The sequence below is a fragment of the Camelina sativa genome, chromosome 13 (assembly GCF_000633955.1).
Source record: "Camelina sativa cultivar DH55 chromosome 13, Cs, whole genome shotgun sequence".
Taxonomy (NCBI): domain Eukaryota; kingdom Viridiplantae; phylum Streptophyta; class Magnoliopsida; order Brassicales; family Brassicaceae; genus Camelina; species Camelina sativa.
Genome location: NC_025697.1, coordinates 15620845 through 15633743, shown reverse-complemented (window position 1 = coordinate 15633743; position 12899 = coordinate 15620845). Strand labels below are relative to the sequence as shown.

The 12899-nt window shown below is 33.5% G+C and overlaps 1 protein-coding gene and 1 long non-coding RNA gene across 7 annotated transcripts; both read left to right on the top strand.

Moving 5' to 3' along the window:
• On the top strand, positions 7 to 1076 carry LOC104736849. 6 transcript variants are annotated; one of them, XR_759641.2, is made up of 5 exons: positions 7 to 261; positions 354 to 404; positions 642 to 710; positions 845 to 930; positions 1005 to 1076. It is a non-coding gene; the product is annotated as an uncharacterized LOC104736849 (long non-coding RNA). The 6 variants fall into 6 exon arrangements; XR_002034803.1 differs by having other exon boundaries at positions 520 to 710; XR_002034801.1 differs by having other exon boundaries at positions 514 to 710.
• LOC104736848 (uncharacterized zinc finger protein At4g06634) lies at positions 3522 to 6061 on the top strand. Its single transcript, XM_010456915.2, has 6 exons — positions 3522 to 3885; positions 3974 to 4032; positions 4131 to 4330; positions 4397 to 4486; positions 4632 to 4775; positions 5302 to 6061. The coding sequence occupies exons 1-6, from the start codon at positions 3794 to 3796 to the stop codon at positions 5878 to 5880; spliced, it is 1164 nt and encodes a 387-aa protein (XP_010455217.1). The 5' UTR covers positions 3522 to 3793; the 3' UTR covers positions 5881 to 6061.

Genomic DNA, 12899 nt, shown 5'->3' with positions numbered 1-12899 from the left:
AAAAAAATCAGGAACTCGAATGACGAACACTTAACCAAAGATAAGTAACGATACCCATTTCTTAATTTGTAAATACCTATGACTTATAGATCCAAAAAATCTAATCTTTTATTTTACCTGGTCAGGGTTAAATTACTTTCAATAAGAGGAAGATTAGAGACAACAATTGGATTGAAGTTTGGCCTAAAACTTACCTGTGAGTTTTGGATTTCTTTTTCCTTGCAAGTAGGGAAAAAATTCCGTCTACAATGGATCACTAAGGTAATTTCTATATCTGTTCTTTCTAATTCTGCGTGATAGTTATCAAATGATTTATATTTTTCATTTATTTCATCTTTGATGTATGATTATAGCTTTTGAGTGGAGCTTGAATATATATAATCGAATTGAGTCTTCTTTCAAAGGTTTGTAGGTTCCCATCAAAATTGATTTTGAATTTTGTTGTTGTTTACATGGATACATGGTTAGATCTTTTTTCAAGTTTAAGGCTTCGTTAATTTTCTTTTTCTTAAGAGTCAGGAAAACAAATGAAGAACACTAAATTAAAGATAAGTAACGAAATCCTCTTATTGACTTGTAGATGGCTCTACTACAATTTTTTTTTTTTGGACAAACTCTAATGTTTAATTTTACTTGGTCAGGGTAAAATTACTTTCAGTAAGACGATAATTGGGGAACAAATGTGTTGAAGGTTGACTTATAAGAAACCAGTAATTTGGATATATTTTCCCTTGCAAGTAGTTTTCGAATTAAAAATAAGATACTGAATCTTTGTTTAGTTTTTTGCAGACTGTATTTTTCATTAAAATCAAGTCTAATGTGAATCTGGTTTTATTTTTGTCAGGTTAATTCCTGTTACAGGGTTACATAAGTTAAAACTTTGAAAATAGAAGTGGAAGAGTAACGAAGCAATCTATACTATATATACTGGTAAGTTAATTAAATTAATACTTATATTCAAATCACATGCCTGGTATTGAAAATAATCTAGGTTTACTTTGCAGGGTAGTTGAGATTCTGAGCAATGAATAATAAAAGTGTCTGATAATGCATATATTGATTCTTGTATTTAGTCAANTTGACTTGATAATAGAGCTTGAAAATCTATAAACGAATATGGGTCTTCTTTCAAAGGTTAGAATGTTTACATCTAAATGGGTGTTCAATTTAGCCTTGTTGTTTACATCTTCTAATGTTTAGATTTATATTGAAGTTTATGTTTTTCCTAATTTTGGGATTTTAAAAAAAAATCAGGAACTCGAATGACGAACACTTAACCAAAGATAAGTAACGATACCCATTTCTTAATTTGTAAATACCTATGACTTATAGATCCAAAAAATCTAATCTTTTATTTTACCTGGTCAGGGTTAAATTACTTTCAATAAGAGGAAGATTAGAGACAACAATTGGATTGAAGTTTGGCCTAAAACTTACCTGTGAGTTTTGGATTTCTTTTTCCTTGCAAGTAGGGAAAAAATTCCGTCTACAATGGATCACTAAGGTAATTTCTATATCTGTTCTTTCTAATTCTGCGTGATAGTTATCAAATGATTTATATTTTTCATTTATTTCATCTTTGATGTATGATTATAGCTTTTGAGTGGAGCTTGAATATATATAATCGAATTGAGTCTTCTTTCAAAGGTTTGTAGGTTCCCATCAAAATTGATTTTGAATTTTGTTGTTGTTTACATGGATACATGGTTAGATCTTTTTTCAAGTTTAAGGCTTCGTTAATTTTCTTTTTCTTAAGAGTCAGGAAAACAAATGAAGAACACTAAATTAAAGATAAGTAACGAAATCCTCTTATTGACTTGTAGATGGCTCTACTACAATTTTTTTTTTTTGGACAAACTCTAATGTTTAATTTTACTTGGTCAGGGTAAAATTACTTTCAGTAAGACGATAATTGGGGAACAAATGTGTTGAAGGTTGACTTATAAGAAACCAGTAATTTGGATATATTTTCCCTTGCAAGTAGTTTTCGAATTAAAAATAAGATACTGAATCTTTGTTTAGTTTTTTGCAGACTGTATTTTTCATTAAAATCAAGTCTAATGTGAATCTGGTTTTATTTTTGTCAGGTTAATTTCTGTTACAGGGTAACATAAGTTAAAACTTTGAAAATAGAAGTGGAAGAGTAACGAAGCAATCTATACTATATATACTGGTAAGTTAATTAAATTAATACTTATATTCAAATCACATGCCTGGTATTGAAAATAATCTAGGTTTACTTTGCAGGGTAGTTGAGATTCTGAGCAATGAATAATAAAAGTGTCTGATAATGCATATATTGATTCTTGTATTTAGTCAAGGTAAGATGGTAAATAGTATAAGAATTTGTTTAACTTCTAATAATCAACCTTAACCGATACTGTTATATATAAAGCTTATTGTGTTTTGTTTCTTCAGGTTGAAGTTCATAACTGAAGAAAATAACTGTAACTACTCTGTGACTGTCACTGTCCATGACCATAGTTCCATTGGTAAATGACATCTTGTAAAGATGTGTGGTTGGTCTGAATTGACCAGTTGCATAGCTAAGAGCAAATGTCTCAATGAAAACCCAGTTACCAATAGGAAGCCTATTCACATGTTTGTTTACCAATGAATTCTTCAGTGATGCATGAATCTTTTTACTCTGAAAGTATGAAAGACATAAGATGCATTAGTAATAGAAAATAATTGTATCTCGTAAACGGAAACATTATTTCTTACCATCGAGTCTGACAAAACCAACTCAAGTGTTTCACCATTTTCGATGTTTAGACGCCATGAATGGATGACTTTCACTTGAACCCTCCATGATGTTTTGTAGGGAAGAACATCTTTCAAGAAAGCAAAAGTAGCAGCTATAATGTGAGTGATGCCTTTCGTGATTGCTTGTGTATAATCTTCGTTTTAGGTGAGTATTATTTATAGAGAAACCGATTAGGTCGGCCTACAATTTTGTTACGAAATCAAAAAGATTTGATGAAGCGAGTAATTAGAGAGATAATTATGTCAACCTGTTTTTTATGGTATCTTTATGAGATATGCTATATTCTAAAATTTAATTCTATTTCGGTTAATTGATTTAGGAGATGCGTAATTGTTGGGGGAAAATATTTGGAAATGAAGCAGTTTAAACACAAATCTCGCAGAAGATCATCATGAAAGGCAAGAAAAATCTTTCTATTTTCTATTTAATTCTTGAAGATAAACGATTGGGGGTAATATTTCAGGGTTACGAGATTTTACAAAAAGATGGGCTTGGACTTGTTATTTTTTGAGTTGTAATCGGCGAACCCATATTTAGATTTTTACTAATAAAGACAGTGGCAGTGTTGTAAATAAGTTGGAACTTGAGGAATTTTTTCATAAATATTTCTGAAAATGTATATATAAATAGATAAAGATTTTTTTAAACCCAATTTATTTCTATGAGATTTTTTAGTCCAACCAAAAAAATACACGTATTAGACATCCCAAAAATAAATAAATTTAGATATTTTTAAGCTTTTTTCTCGAAACCGGTAATCACAATGCAAACCGGTCGAGACAAAACGAGAAAGAAGCAAGAATGAGGCCGATAGAGATATTGGTTAAAAACCCAGTTCAAGAACCGGCATAAACACAGTATTAATCGAACCGGGACTCCATTATCAAAGTACAATTGCTTAAGGTCTCTCTCGTTCTTCTCCTCTCGATCGTTCTTTCCCCAGAACCCTAAATCATCTTCCCCAAATTCCAAAACTCATCGTACTCAAAATCAACAAAGGAACCACCTTTCTTACAGAGGAAATCGATGGAGCATCCCAACTATCCATATCAAAATCCTTTCGAGAGGCGTCCCATCCTTAAATCGAAAGCTCCTGCTGTGAAGTGGATCAAAGAGTGGTAATATTCTGATTCCTTCACTTTTCAATTCTAATAGGCTTATGCGCCCATGAACGGTCTCTTAGATTACAGCTTCCTAATGTTTTAGGGTACCACAAGATATTGTTGCTACAGGTGGGAAGTGTTATCTTCACAAATGGGTTACAGGTGAGATTGATTGAAAACTATGATTTTTGATCTTGTTTTTTTAAATGTAATTGTATCATTATGTAATGTCTGTGTTGTTGTTGTTGTTGTTGGTACAGAGGACACTCTGAAGAGACTCAAAGAAAAAGAGAAAGAGCCTGATGTTCCAGAGCCTGAGCCAGAACCAACTACCGAGATTTTGTTTCTCTGCAGTTACGATGGATGTGGGAAGACTTTCTTTGACGTTAGTGCGTTAAGAAAACATTCTCACATTCATGGAGAAAGGCAATATGTTTGCAATCACGCAGGATGTGGAAAGGTAGTATACACATTCACTTTTAGGATGATATATCAAGCCATCTGATTTTTGTTTTTGCTGAAACAGAAATTTCTGGATAGTTCAAAGTTGAAGAGGCATTATCTTATTCATACTGGAGAGAGGGCTTTTGTATGTACTTATGAAGGCTGTGGAAAGGTGATCATTCTGTTACTTTCAGAGTAGCCTATTTTATTGGTATATATGATATGCAATTAGGCAAGGGGACCGTGTTACCTGTGAATAGTAACTTTAAAATTCATTCTTATGCTGTACACTTACATTTAGTAGATGATGGATGCAGGCATTCTCGTTGGATTTTAACCTCAGATCTCATATGAAGACTCATTCACAAGAAAATTATCACATCTGTCCATACAGTGGGTGTGGAAAGAGATATGCTCATGAATACAAGCTAAAGAACCACGTTATTGCCTACCATGAAAAGGTATCACTACTCAAATTCAATATATTGTCATTAAAATACTTTTCTTTGTTCTCTTGTGAGCGCTTCGAAGTCAGGGGTCTTATCAGAATTTAGGTAGAAACTGTCTTGCTTTGGTTACTTTAATTTTATTTCTTTCGAATCCTGTGTCTTTATTTTTTACGCCTGGGTGTAGTTTTTCTTTCTTTGCTAGAGGTTGGCGTAACTACTCTTGTCAAGGCTGTAGTTTTTCGAATCTCACTCGATGCTTGCTAACTTCCTTTCTGGAGCATAGAATTCTATTTTTTTTATTATAAGTTGCATGATTAGAATTACAACTCTCTTAATAGGTTTAAGTTGCAGAATCTAACAGTTCTTTAGATTCAATGATTCTGGTGTCAGAAGTATTCATTGTTAATACTTAACGTGTACTGTGGCAACGCATAGGCAGAACAATGCATTGTTTCTTTCATGATTACACACCCTTATGTATTCATATTTGCAAGCTTCTTAGAACTTATCTCTCTAAATTTCACTACCGGTGTAACAGAATGGTGCTGGAGAGACGCCCAAATATACCCCACCCGCAGAGAAAGTATCGAGGACTGTCAAAACACCTGCAGCAGTTTTTGGTGCGTCTCCGGATCGACCATACGCATGCCCTTACGAAGGGTGTGAGAAAGCTTACATACATGAGTACAAGCTTAAGCTCCACTTGAAGAGAGAGCATCCAGGGCATTTACCAGAAGAGAACGCGGAGAACCCCACACTGAACAAGCACAGCGGCAATGACAGGAATGATATTGATAATGGGAGTGACCAAGATGTTTACAGGAAACACGCTAGTAATGGGAAAAGCCAGTCACATAAACAACAGAGCAGAACTAAGCCAAACATGAGGACACCACCGGCCAAAGTTGGGAAGAAAGGTTCAACCTCTTCGCCAGCCAAAGTGAGGATTGCAAATAAACCATGGCAAGCAAAAGAAGCTTTTGAAGAAGTAGAAAGAGAAGAATTAGAAGAAGATAGCGAGGAGACAGAGGAAGATAGAGAGAATGTGGATGATGGCTGGAGGTTTGGCGAAAACAACGAGGAGGATGATGATGAAGAGACAGAGTATGAAGACTAGCTTGAATTTCATCGAATTCATAGACGCATAGGATACCTTTTGCTTACTTCCCATATCTATATGCGATGGTGACTTTAGTAGCTTTGTTTCGTTTGCCTTTTACATTCTTCTTCATTTTTAAACCTTTGTACAGTGTTCTGATAACATTTTTGGAAAGCTCTTTTTATAGGTTTGGTCAACTTTTTTAAAGCTTATCTTATAAATTAACAGGCGATTTCTAAATTCATATAAAATTGTAAATTATGAAAATCAAAACACATGGATTTTAAAATAATATGTTTTATTTTTGGATTTAATTGAATCTTTCTATTTTACACTTTCAAATTTAAAAACACAATTTGAGTTTTGAAATCCAAAAATAAATTATTAGGGGGTATTCAACTTGACATTTTAAGTGATTTGTGTAAAATTTACAAATCCTATGTTATTCAAGGGTTTTAAAAAGTCTACTAAAATTCACCGTTATTGAACTGATGATTTAAAAATCTAGTTTAAAATCCACTGTTATTCAAAACAATTTGTGGATTTGGATTTTAATGACTTTAAAAGATTCTCGAGGATTTGAGGGGATTTGTTTAGTTAAAAATACAGAAATCCAAATCTCATTGTTTTATGTGGGATTTGAAAAAAATTTACAGAAAATCATATCAACTTCCTAAAATCTATCAAAATTCTAAATTTCCTAAATCTCATCAAATTCTTCAAAATCATGGTTTCAATACACCCCACTAAATAAATAACATGGGATTTTAACAAGTATTTGTAAATTATAGAACCAATAACACATAATTTTGATAAGTATTTTATAATCAATGATTGTATAACACATTATTTTTGTTTGAATTTCCAAATCCATTAAAATCATAGAACCAATAACCCCCTCTACAATACTGAAACTCAACCTATTGCATAATTAATTTCAAAAGAATATTTCTTAATTACGACTTTTATTAGTTATTACATCAGTGATTTTTTAAAAATATTCCTTAACTAGTTGATAAATGGTATCAAACTTATCAGAAATTCTTAACAAAATCATTGACTACGTGTTTTGATTGAGAAATATTTTTGAAATTAATTAAGCAATAGGTTGATAAATCATTGATTTCATGTGTTAAGAAAAGTTTTTTTTGTGTAATTATTTTATCCAAATAGTATTATTTTGTTTTACAAAAATCAATAATGTAATAACTTATAAGAGCTGTAATTAAAAATATTTACTGAAATTAATTATGCAATAGATTGATAAAATTATTGATTTTATGATTTAAAAGATATATTTAAAATTTTTACCTAAATAATATTATTTGGTTAAGAAGATATTATTAATTTTGTTAAGGGTAACTTTCATAATTATAATATGCTTCGTCAGCATTCTAATCAAGCCTCGTCAGCGTCCACGTCATGCCACATCATTATTTTTGACAGTTGAGTATGATTAAATTAGTCAATGCTAACGTTAATAAGAGTTCAGGTAGTTTATTTGAATTTTTTAATGATTCATGATAAAATATACACTTACTTATTGTATGGGTAGGAAAATACACTATAAATTGTTCTGGTTGAAATTTACCTTTTTCTCTTACATTACAGGTGGAACAAGGAGTTCTGAAGTATATCTACGTATTTACATTTTTTAAATAGTACGTCTCTTAATCTTGTTTATTGCCTCTTTTTATATATATTTTTTTTGTTTTGAAAATATTCTTGACCAAAAATCTTACATACCAAACTTTTTTAAAATTCCCAAAAGAAACAACTATGTAACATATGACTTTTGTTGAAACGATGTTCTGCAATCAACCAAGTTTAATACATGGAAAACAGGAAAAAGAAAACATTATATTTGCTTAGCACAACTATTGCATCATGCATCATAACATATAAAGTCCGAATTTTGACCTCGTCTCAAATGTTTCATACAAATGCTTTTCAACTTATATCTCTTTAATTTTTTTTAGCTCTCTTTTTAAATCTTTGAGAAATAATAGTTTTCATCTATTTCTTTATAGATCTGGGTTTAATTGATGTACTTTTTATTTAACCAATTGATAAAGTATATTAACCTGATTAAACCTGATTGCAATATGATAGAAAACTAAACCTCCTTAAATTAGAAACCCTAAAATCTGATTTCCTCTTTCCCTCTCTCGACGAACCCTAAAAATCAGGATTTCCAAATCGAAGATCCCCTTTCTTCCGTTTTGTCGAACCTTAAAATTAAACCAAAATTCTGAACCATGGCTTTAATTCTCTAAAATGCTTTTGAGAAATAATATTACGATGAAGAAGCGTAAGATAGATATAAATTTCACGTTGAGAAGCTTGCCAATATTTTACAGAAGTTGGAGAATCAATTCATGACGATACGTACTCGGAAAGTGACGACAAAGCAGAAGAAGGTCGTGGTGATGGTCCAATAAGATAATGTGGAATTACCATTCTTTCTACAATGAAATCACACTCAAAGAGTGTATCCTGGATTATGCGCTTCCTATAGATATATAATATGAAGCAATATATGTATGAAAAAGATAGAATCGGATTTAGATATGTTGGTGCTGAGGGAAAATGTGAAATGAGAATGTATGTTGCATCTCTTACTAATACATTGATTTGGAAGATTATGCTTTACATCAATAAACGTTTTTTGTACCGTCAATGGAGAGTGTGGGAGAAACCAGTGGTTGTTGGACGTTGGATCCCGCACACAATGATATTAGTGGTTGGACACTTGTTTGATCCCAAGAACAAGTTTATAGAAAAAAGTGTATACTATTGAGTTTATTGACTTAAAAAGTGTATACTATTTAAACTAAAATATGTAATCAATTATACATTTAAACACAATTATTCTTCATAAATGTGTCTGTTTTGATATTTGTCACGCTCGAATCTGTGGGTTGACCGAATCTTCCCTTAATCCGCAAATCTTTCCGTTTTATCCCTGATTCATTGCCTCGTACACCTCGTAACATCGAGCTTACCTTGACTTCCTTGAGTCGAGAAGTCTCAAACCGCTCGGTTGCGACGCATGTCTTGAAAACAAGTCTAGAGTCAGTGCTCCAGGCCTTATACCGAGGACTTGGGCCCGTAGGGGTTTTGGGCCGAACAACAACCAGACAGTTTGAACAACCGAACAGTTTGGCCGGATTCACTAGACGCTGGAAGAAAATCCGATAAATAATTCTTTCTCAAAGAAACGCTTGATCAAAATATTTTAAAAGTTCTGAATATTTACTAAAAGAACCAAAACGAGTTTTTAATATCTTTTACAAAAAGAAATGTTAATTAAAAGGACAATTCTCGTAAATATCACTAAAATGAGTTATTTTCTCTCCAAAAATACCATTTTTACTTTTTTTCCCAAAAATACCACTAAAGTGTATTTTCTAAAAAGATCACAAAATTAAACTTAATTTTTAATATTAAAAATTAATCTCTAAATATTAAATACTAAATTTTACCCCCTAAAAACTATACCCTAAATCTATAATTGTCCATCCAAATCTTAAAAAAGTATTTATTCTACACTCGTAAAAGTCAAATTTTTCTTCTGTGGCTAAGTATATTGGAAAATAAACATTTTTAGTACTTTTGAAAAAGGGAGACATGCAAAATTAGACCCCTAACTTGAGTCAATTGCAATGTTAGATCCTTCTTTTTCTCTCTCCAACATTTGCCACTTTCTCCCTATTAAATTCTTGTCCATTCATTGTATTCACAAAATTGCCATTATTTCTGATTTATTTGAATTTCTTGCGAAAATGTTTATTACATTCATATCCTCATCTTCTTCTTTTATTTACGATTGTGCCACCGCCATCAATTTCCCAACAACCATGAACAACCAAATTTGAAGCTCTTAAAGCTTCAACAACCTGAATTTGTAAGCTTAAATAACACCCAATGCTATGAGAACTTCATTTTCTTCCATCTCGTCTCCATTTTAATCCAAGAAAATTTGCAAGTGCATTTATCTTGTTATATGTCATGATTCTTGGATAGTGATTAAATTGGCGCTGGGTATCTTCCGTGGTGACTTAAGACGACGTCATCGGCTGTTTGACATTGCGAACAACCAACGTAAGGTTATTTTCCGGTAGATTTCGTGATTTTCCTTATGTTTTTGTCGAAATTAGACTTCATTTGTTAGTCCAACCGTCATAATATCATGTAAAGTCTACTATTTGGTCAGTTTTACAATTTAAAATTTATCGAGCCCGCAGACTAAAATTTCAGTCTCCTTAATTTCATTTGAAAAAAAATCAAGTTTTTAACATGATTATGTATTATACATATGGAGAAATCAAGTTTTTGGTTGTCATAGGCAGTTAGGTTATTCAATTAAACTTATTTAGGTAGTCAAACTGTTGGAGTTAACGCTAAAGTATGTACAATTGAAATAGTCTTTAATTGGAAATTTATAAAGATTTTTTTTTTATTTTTTAGTGCGTACGTGTTATATCGGTTATGTACTTGCCTATATATATTTTTACGATGATAATATATTATACTTTTCGATCAATCATGTTTTTGCTTTTCTTAGGTTATTAGGGTTTTAGTATTAGGGTTTAGGGTTTAGGGTTTAGGGTATTTAACTTGCTGCTTACTCTTTCAGGTAAATGGCGCAAATACCTGTTGTTTTCGTAGTATGACTGACGAGAAATGGGTCTTGGCATTTTGACATGGATGGATGCAATGGTGGGAGAATGTTTTTTTTGCGACACGGTTGTACATACGCTGAGCTTGTTGAAATGGCTGTAGAAGATTATCTGATTGACAAAGAAACAGAGATGGTTCAATTATCGTATCCCTTAACAAAGATGATGCTTCAGCAATTGCCCCTCGTGTCTATGTCGCAAATGATAGATCAATTCAGAACTTGATAGATTTTAGTAATAGTAATGGATGGACATCCGATTATGTTAAACAACTCTCGTTCTGTTGAAGATGGAGAGCCAACAGATTAATTTGGTAACGATGTAAATCCAGGTGCCGAAGAGTGTGCAGATGAATGTGCAGAAGAATGTCATGCAACTGATCATACAGATGAGAAGCCGAAAGATGTTGATGACATGGATTTCAATTACAGTGAGTATGGGAAATTTAGAGATGAAGATGACGATGGAGATGGAGATGACTTGGGACTAGATGCTGAAGAAGGGTAACCGTTTTTTGGTGGTATTCATGGACAGTTAAATAATCCTTGGATAGACCAACTGAAAGTAGGGCAATGCTTTGCTTGCAAAGCTGATGTCATAACTGAGGTGTGTTTGACCGCGATTATGTTAAAATTCTCTTTCAAAATTAAGAAGTCCACAAAGTCTCGGTTGGTGGCAATACGTTCTGTGCCAGGATGCACATGGAGGGTCGAAGCCACTGTGAAGAATGATCCAAACACTTTTTGGATCACCAAATATCTGAACGTGCATACATGTTCTATTGTGGACCGCGTAGCTAACCGTAAGCGTTGCACCTCAAAATATATTGGGAGGCTATTCATCGACCGGGTAGGAATAGTAGATGGTGTTGTCCCACAACATATCGAAGATTCAATGAGGACAATGTTCGGCATGACTTTGGATTACACCACTTCGTACAAGCTTTACAATATGCGCAAGAATATATGAGAGGAAGCGCAGAAGACGGATATGCGAAGTTGCCTTATTGTCTTCGGAAAATAGAGCAGCCAAACCCGGGAAGTGTCATTGACCTTGTTGTTGATGATGAGCATAGGTTTAAGTACCTTTTCATATCTTTCGACGCTTCAATCTGTGGTTTCAATTACGTTAGGCGAGTTATTGTGGTTGATGGGACCCATCTCACTGGCAAGTATGAAGGTGTACTGTTAATCGCTTGCGCACACGATGGTAGCTTTCAGATATTTTAGTTGGCTTTTGGAATTGTCGACTCGGAGTGTGATGCTTCATGGGATTGGTTTTTCACCAAATTAAATGAGTGTATCTCGGATGAATATCCTTTGGTAGTAGTTTCAGATAGGCACAATTCAATATCTAAAGCATGTCGCAATGTTATCACATGGGAAACACGAGGGATATGTTATTACCATCTTCAACAAAACATAATTTCTAATTTCAATGGGAAGCAACTGATGTACTTGGTGAAAGGGGCAGCATATGCACATACGCATGATGATTACAACCGCTACATGGCTTCGCTCACTAATGTAAATCCGACTCTTGCTGCGTACTTGAATGAGGCAGATCCAGCTTTATGGTCTCGAGTTTACTGTCCAAGAGATAGATACAACATCAAGACTAGCAACATTACAGAATCTATCAACTCCATGCTAAAGAAAGCCAATGGGATAACATATCTCATTGAGTTTATTACGAAAAAGTTAGGAAGGTGGTATTGGAAGAGACGAGAGGATGCACTAAGTCTGACAACCACTTTTAGCCGGGGTGTTGAGTTCTTATTCGCCGTAAGGGAGCATTACGCAGATATGATGACGGTCGAACGCATTGATGGTTGGCATTTCCACGTTTGTGGTGGGCAACGTGACTGTTTGGTTGACTTAGAAGCAAAATCTTGTTCATGCGGGGTGTTTGGTGTGGAGAAAATACCATATTCACATGCAATTAAGGTTGCCAAGTCCGCTGGATGGCATATGTCTACCGTGGTATATGCTTACTATAGAAAAGATTATGTCTATGCGTCATACGCGGCTAATATTATGCCCAATGTCGAGCACGATCCGAGTGGGCCAGATATCCGATGTATACCTCCATGACCGAAGCGGAAGCCTAATAGGCAAAAGAAGTCTTGTTGGCTTACATGGCTAGAAATGTCACATAAAAAGGGGACCAAGCCGCAGAAGACACAAAAGTTATACACTTGTTCAAAATGTAGGCAGCCTGGACATACTCGACCTCATTGTGTGAGTAACATTGCATCAGATTATTTTTAATGTTTTGTGGCTGATATCATCTGTTAGACTAATAGTATTTGTTAAGGTTGCTGAAGACGGAGAGTAGAAGTTACCTTCATCGTGA

Coding starts and splice junctions, on each gene's coding strand:
- LOC104736848 (XM_010456915.2), top strand. CDS start 3,794: ATGGAGCATCCCAACTATCCATATCAAAATCCTTTCGAGAGGCGTCCC. Junction 4,033..4,130: donor TCTTCACAAATGGGTTACAG/GTGAGATTGATT, acceptor TTGTTGGTACAG/AGGACACTCTGAAGAGACTC. Junction 4,487..4,631: donor CTTATGAAGGCTGTGGAAAG/GTGATCATTCTG, acceptor TGATGGATGCAG/GCATTCTCGTTGGATTTTAA.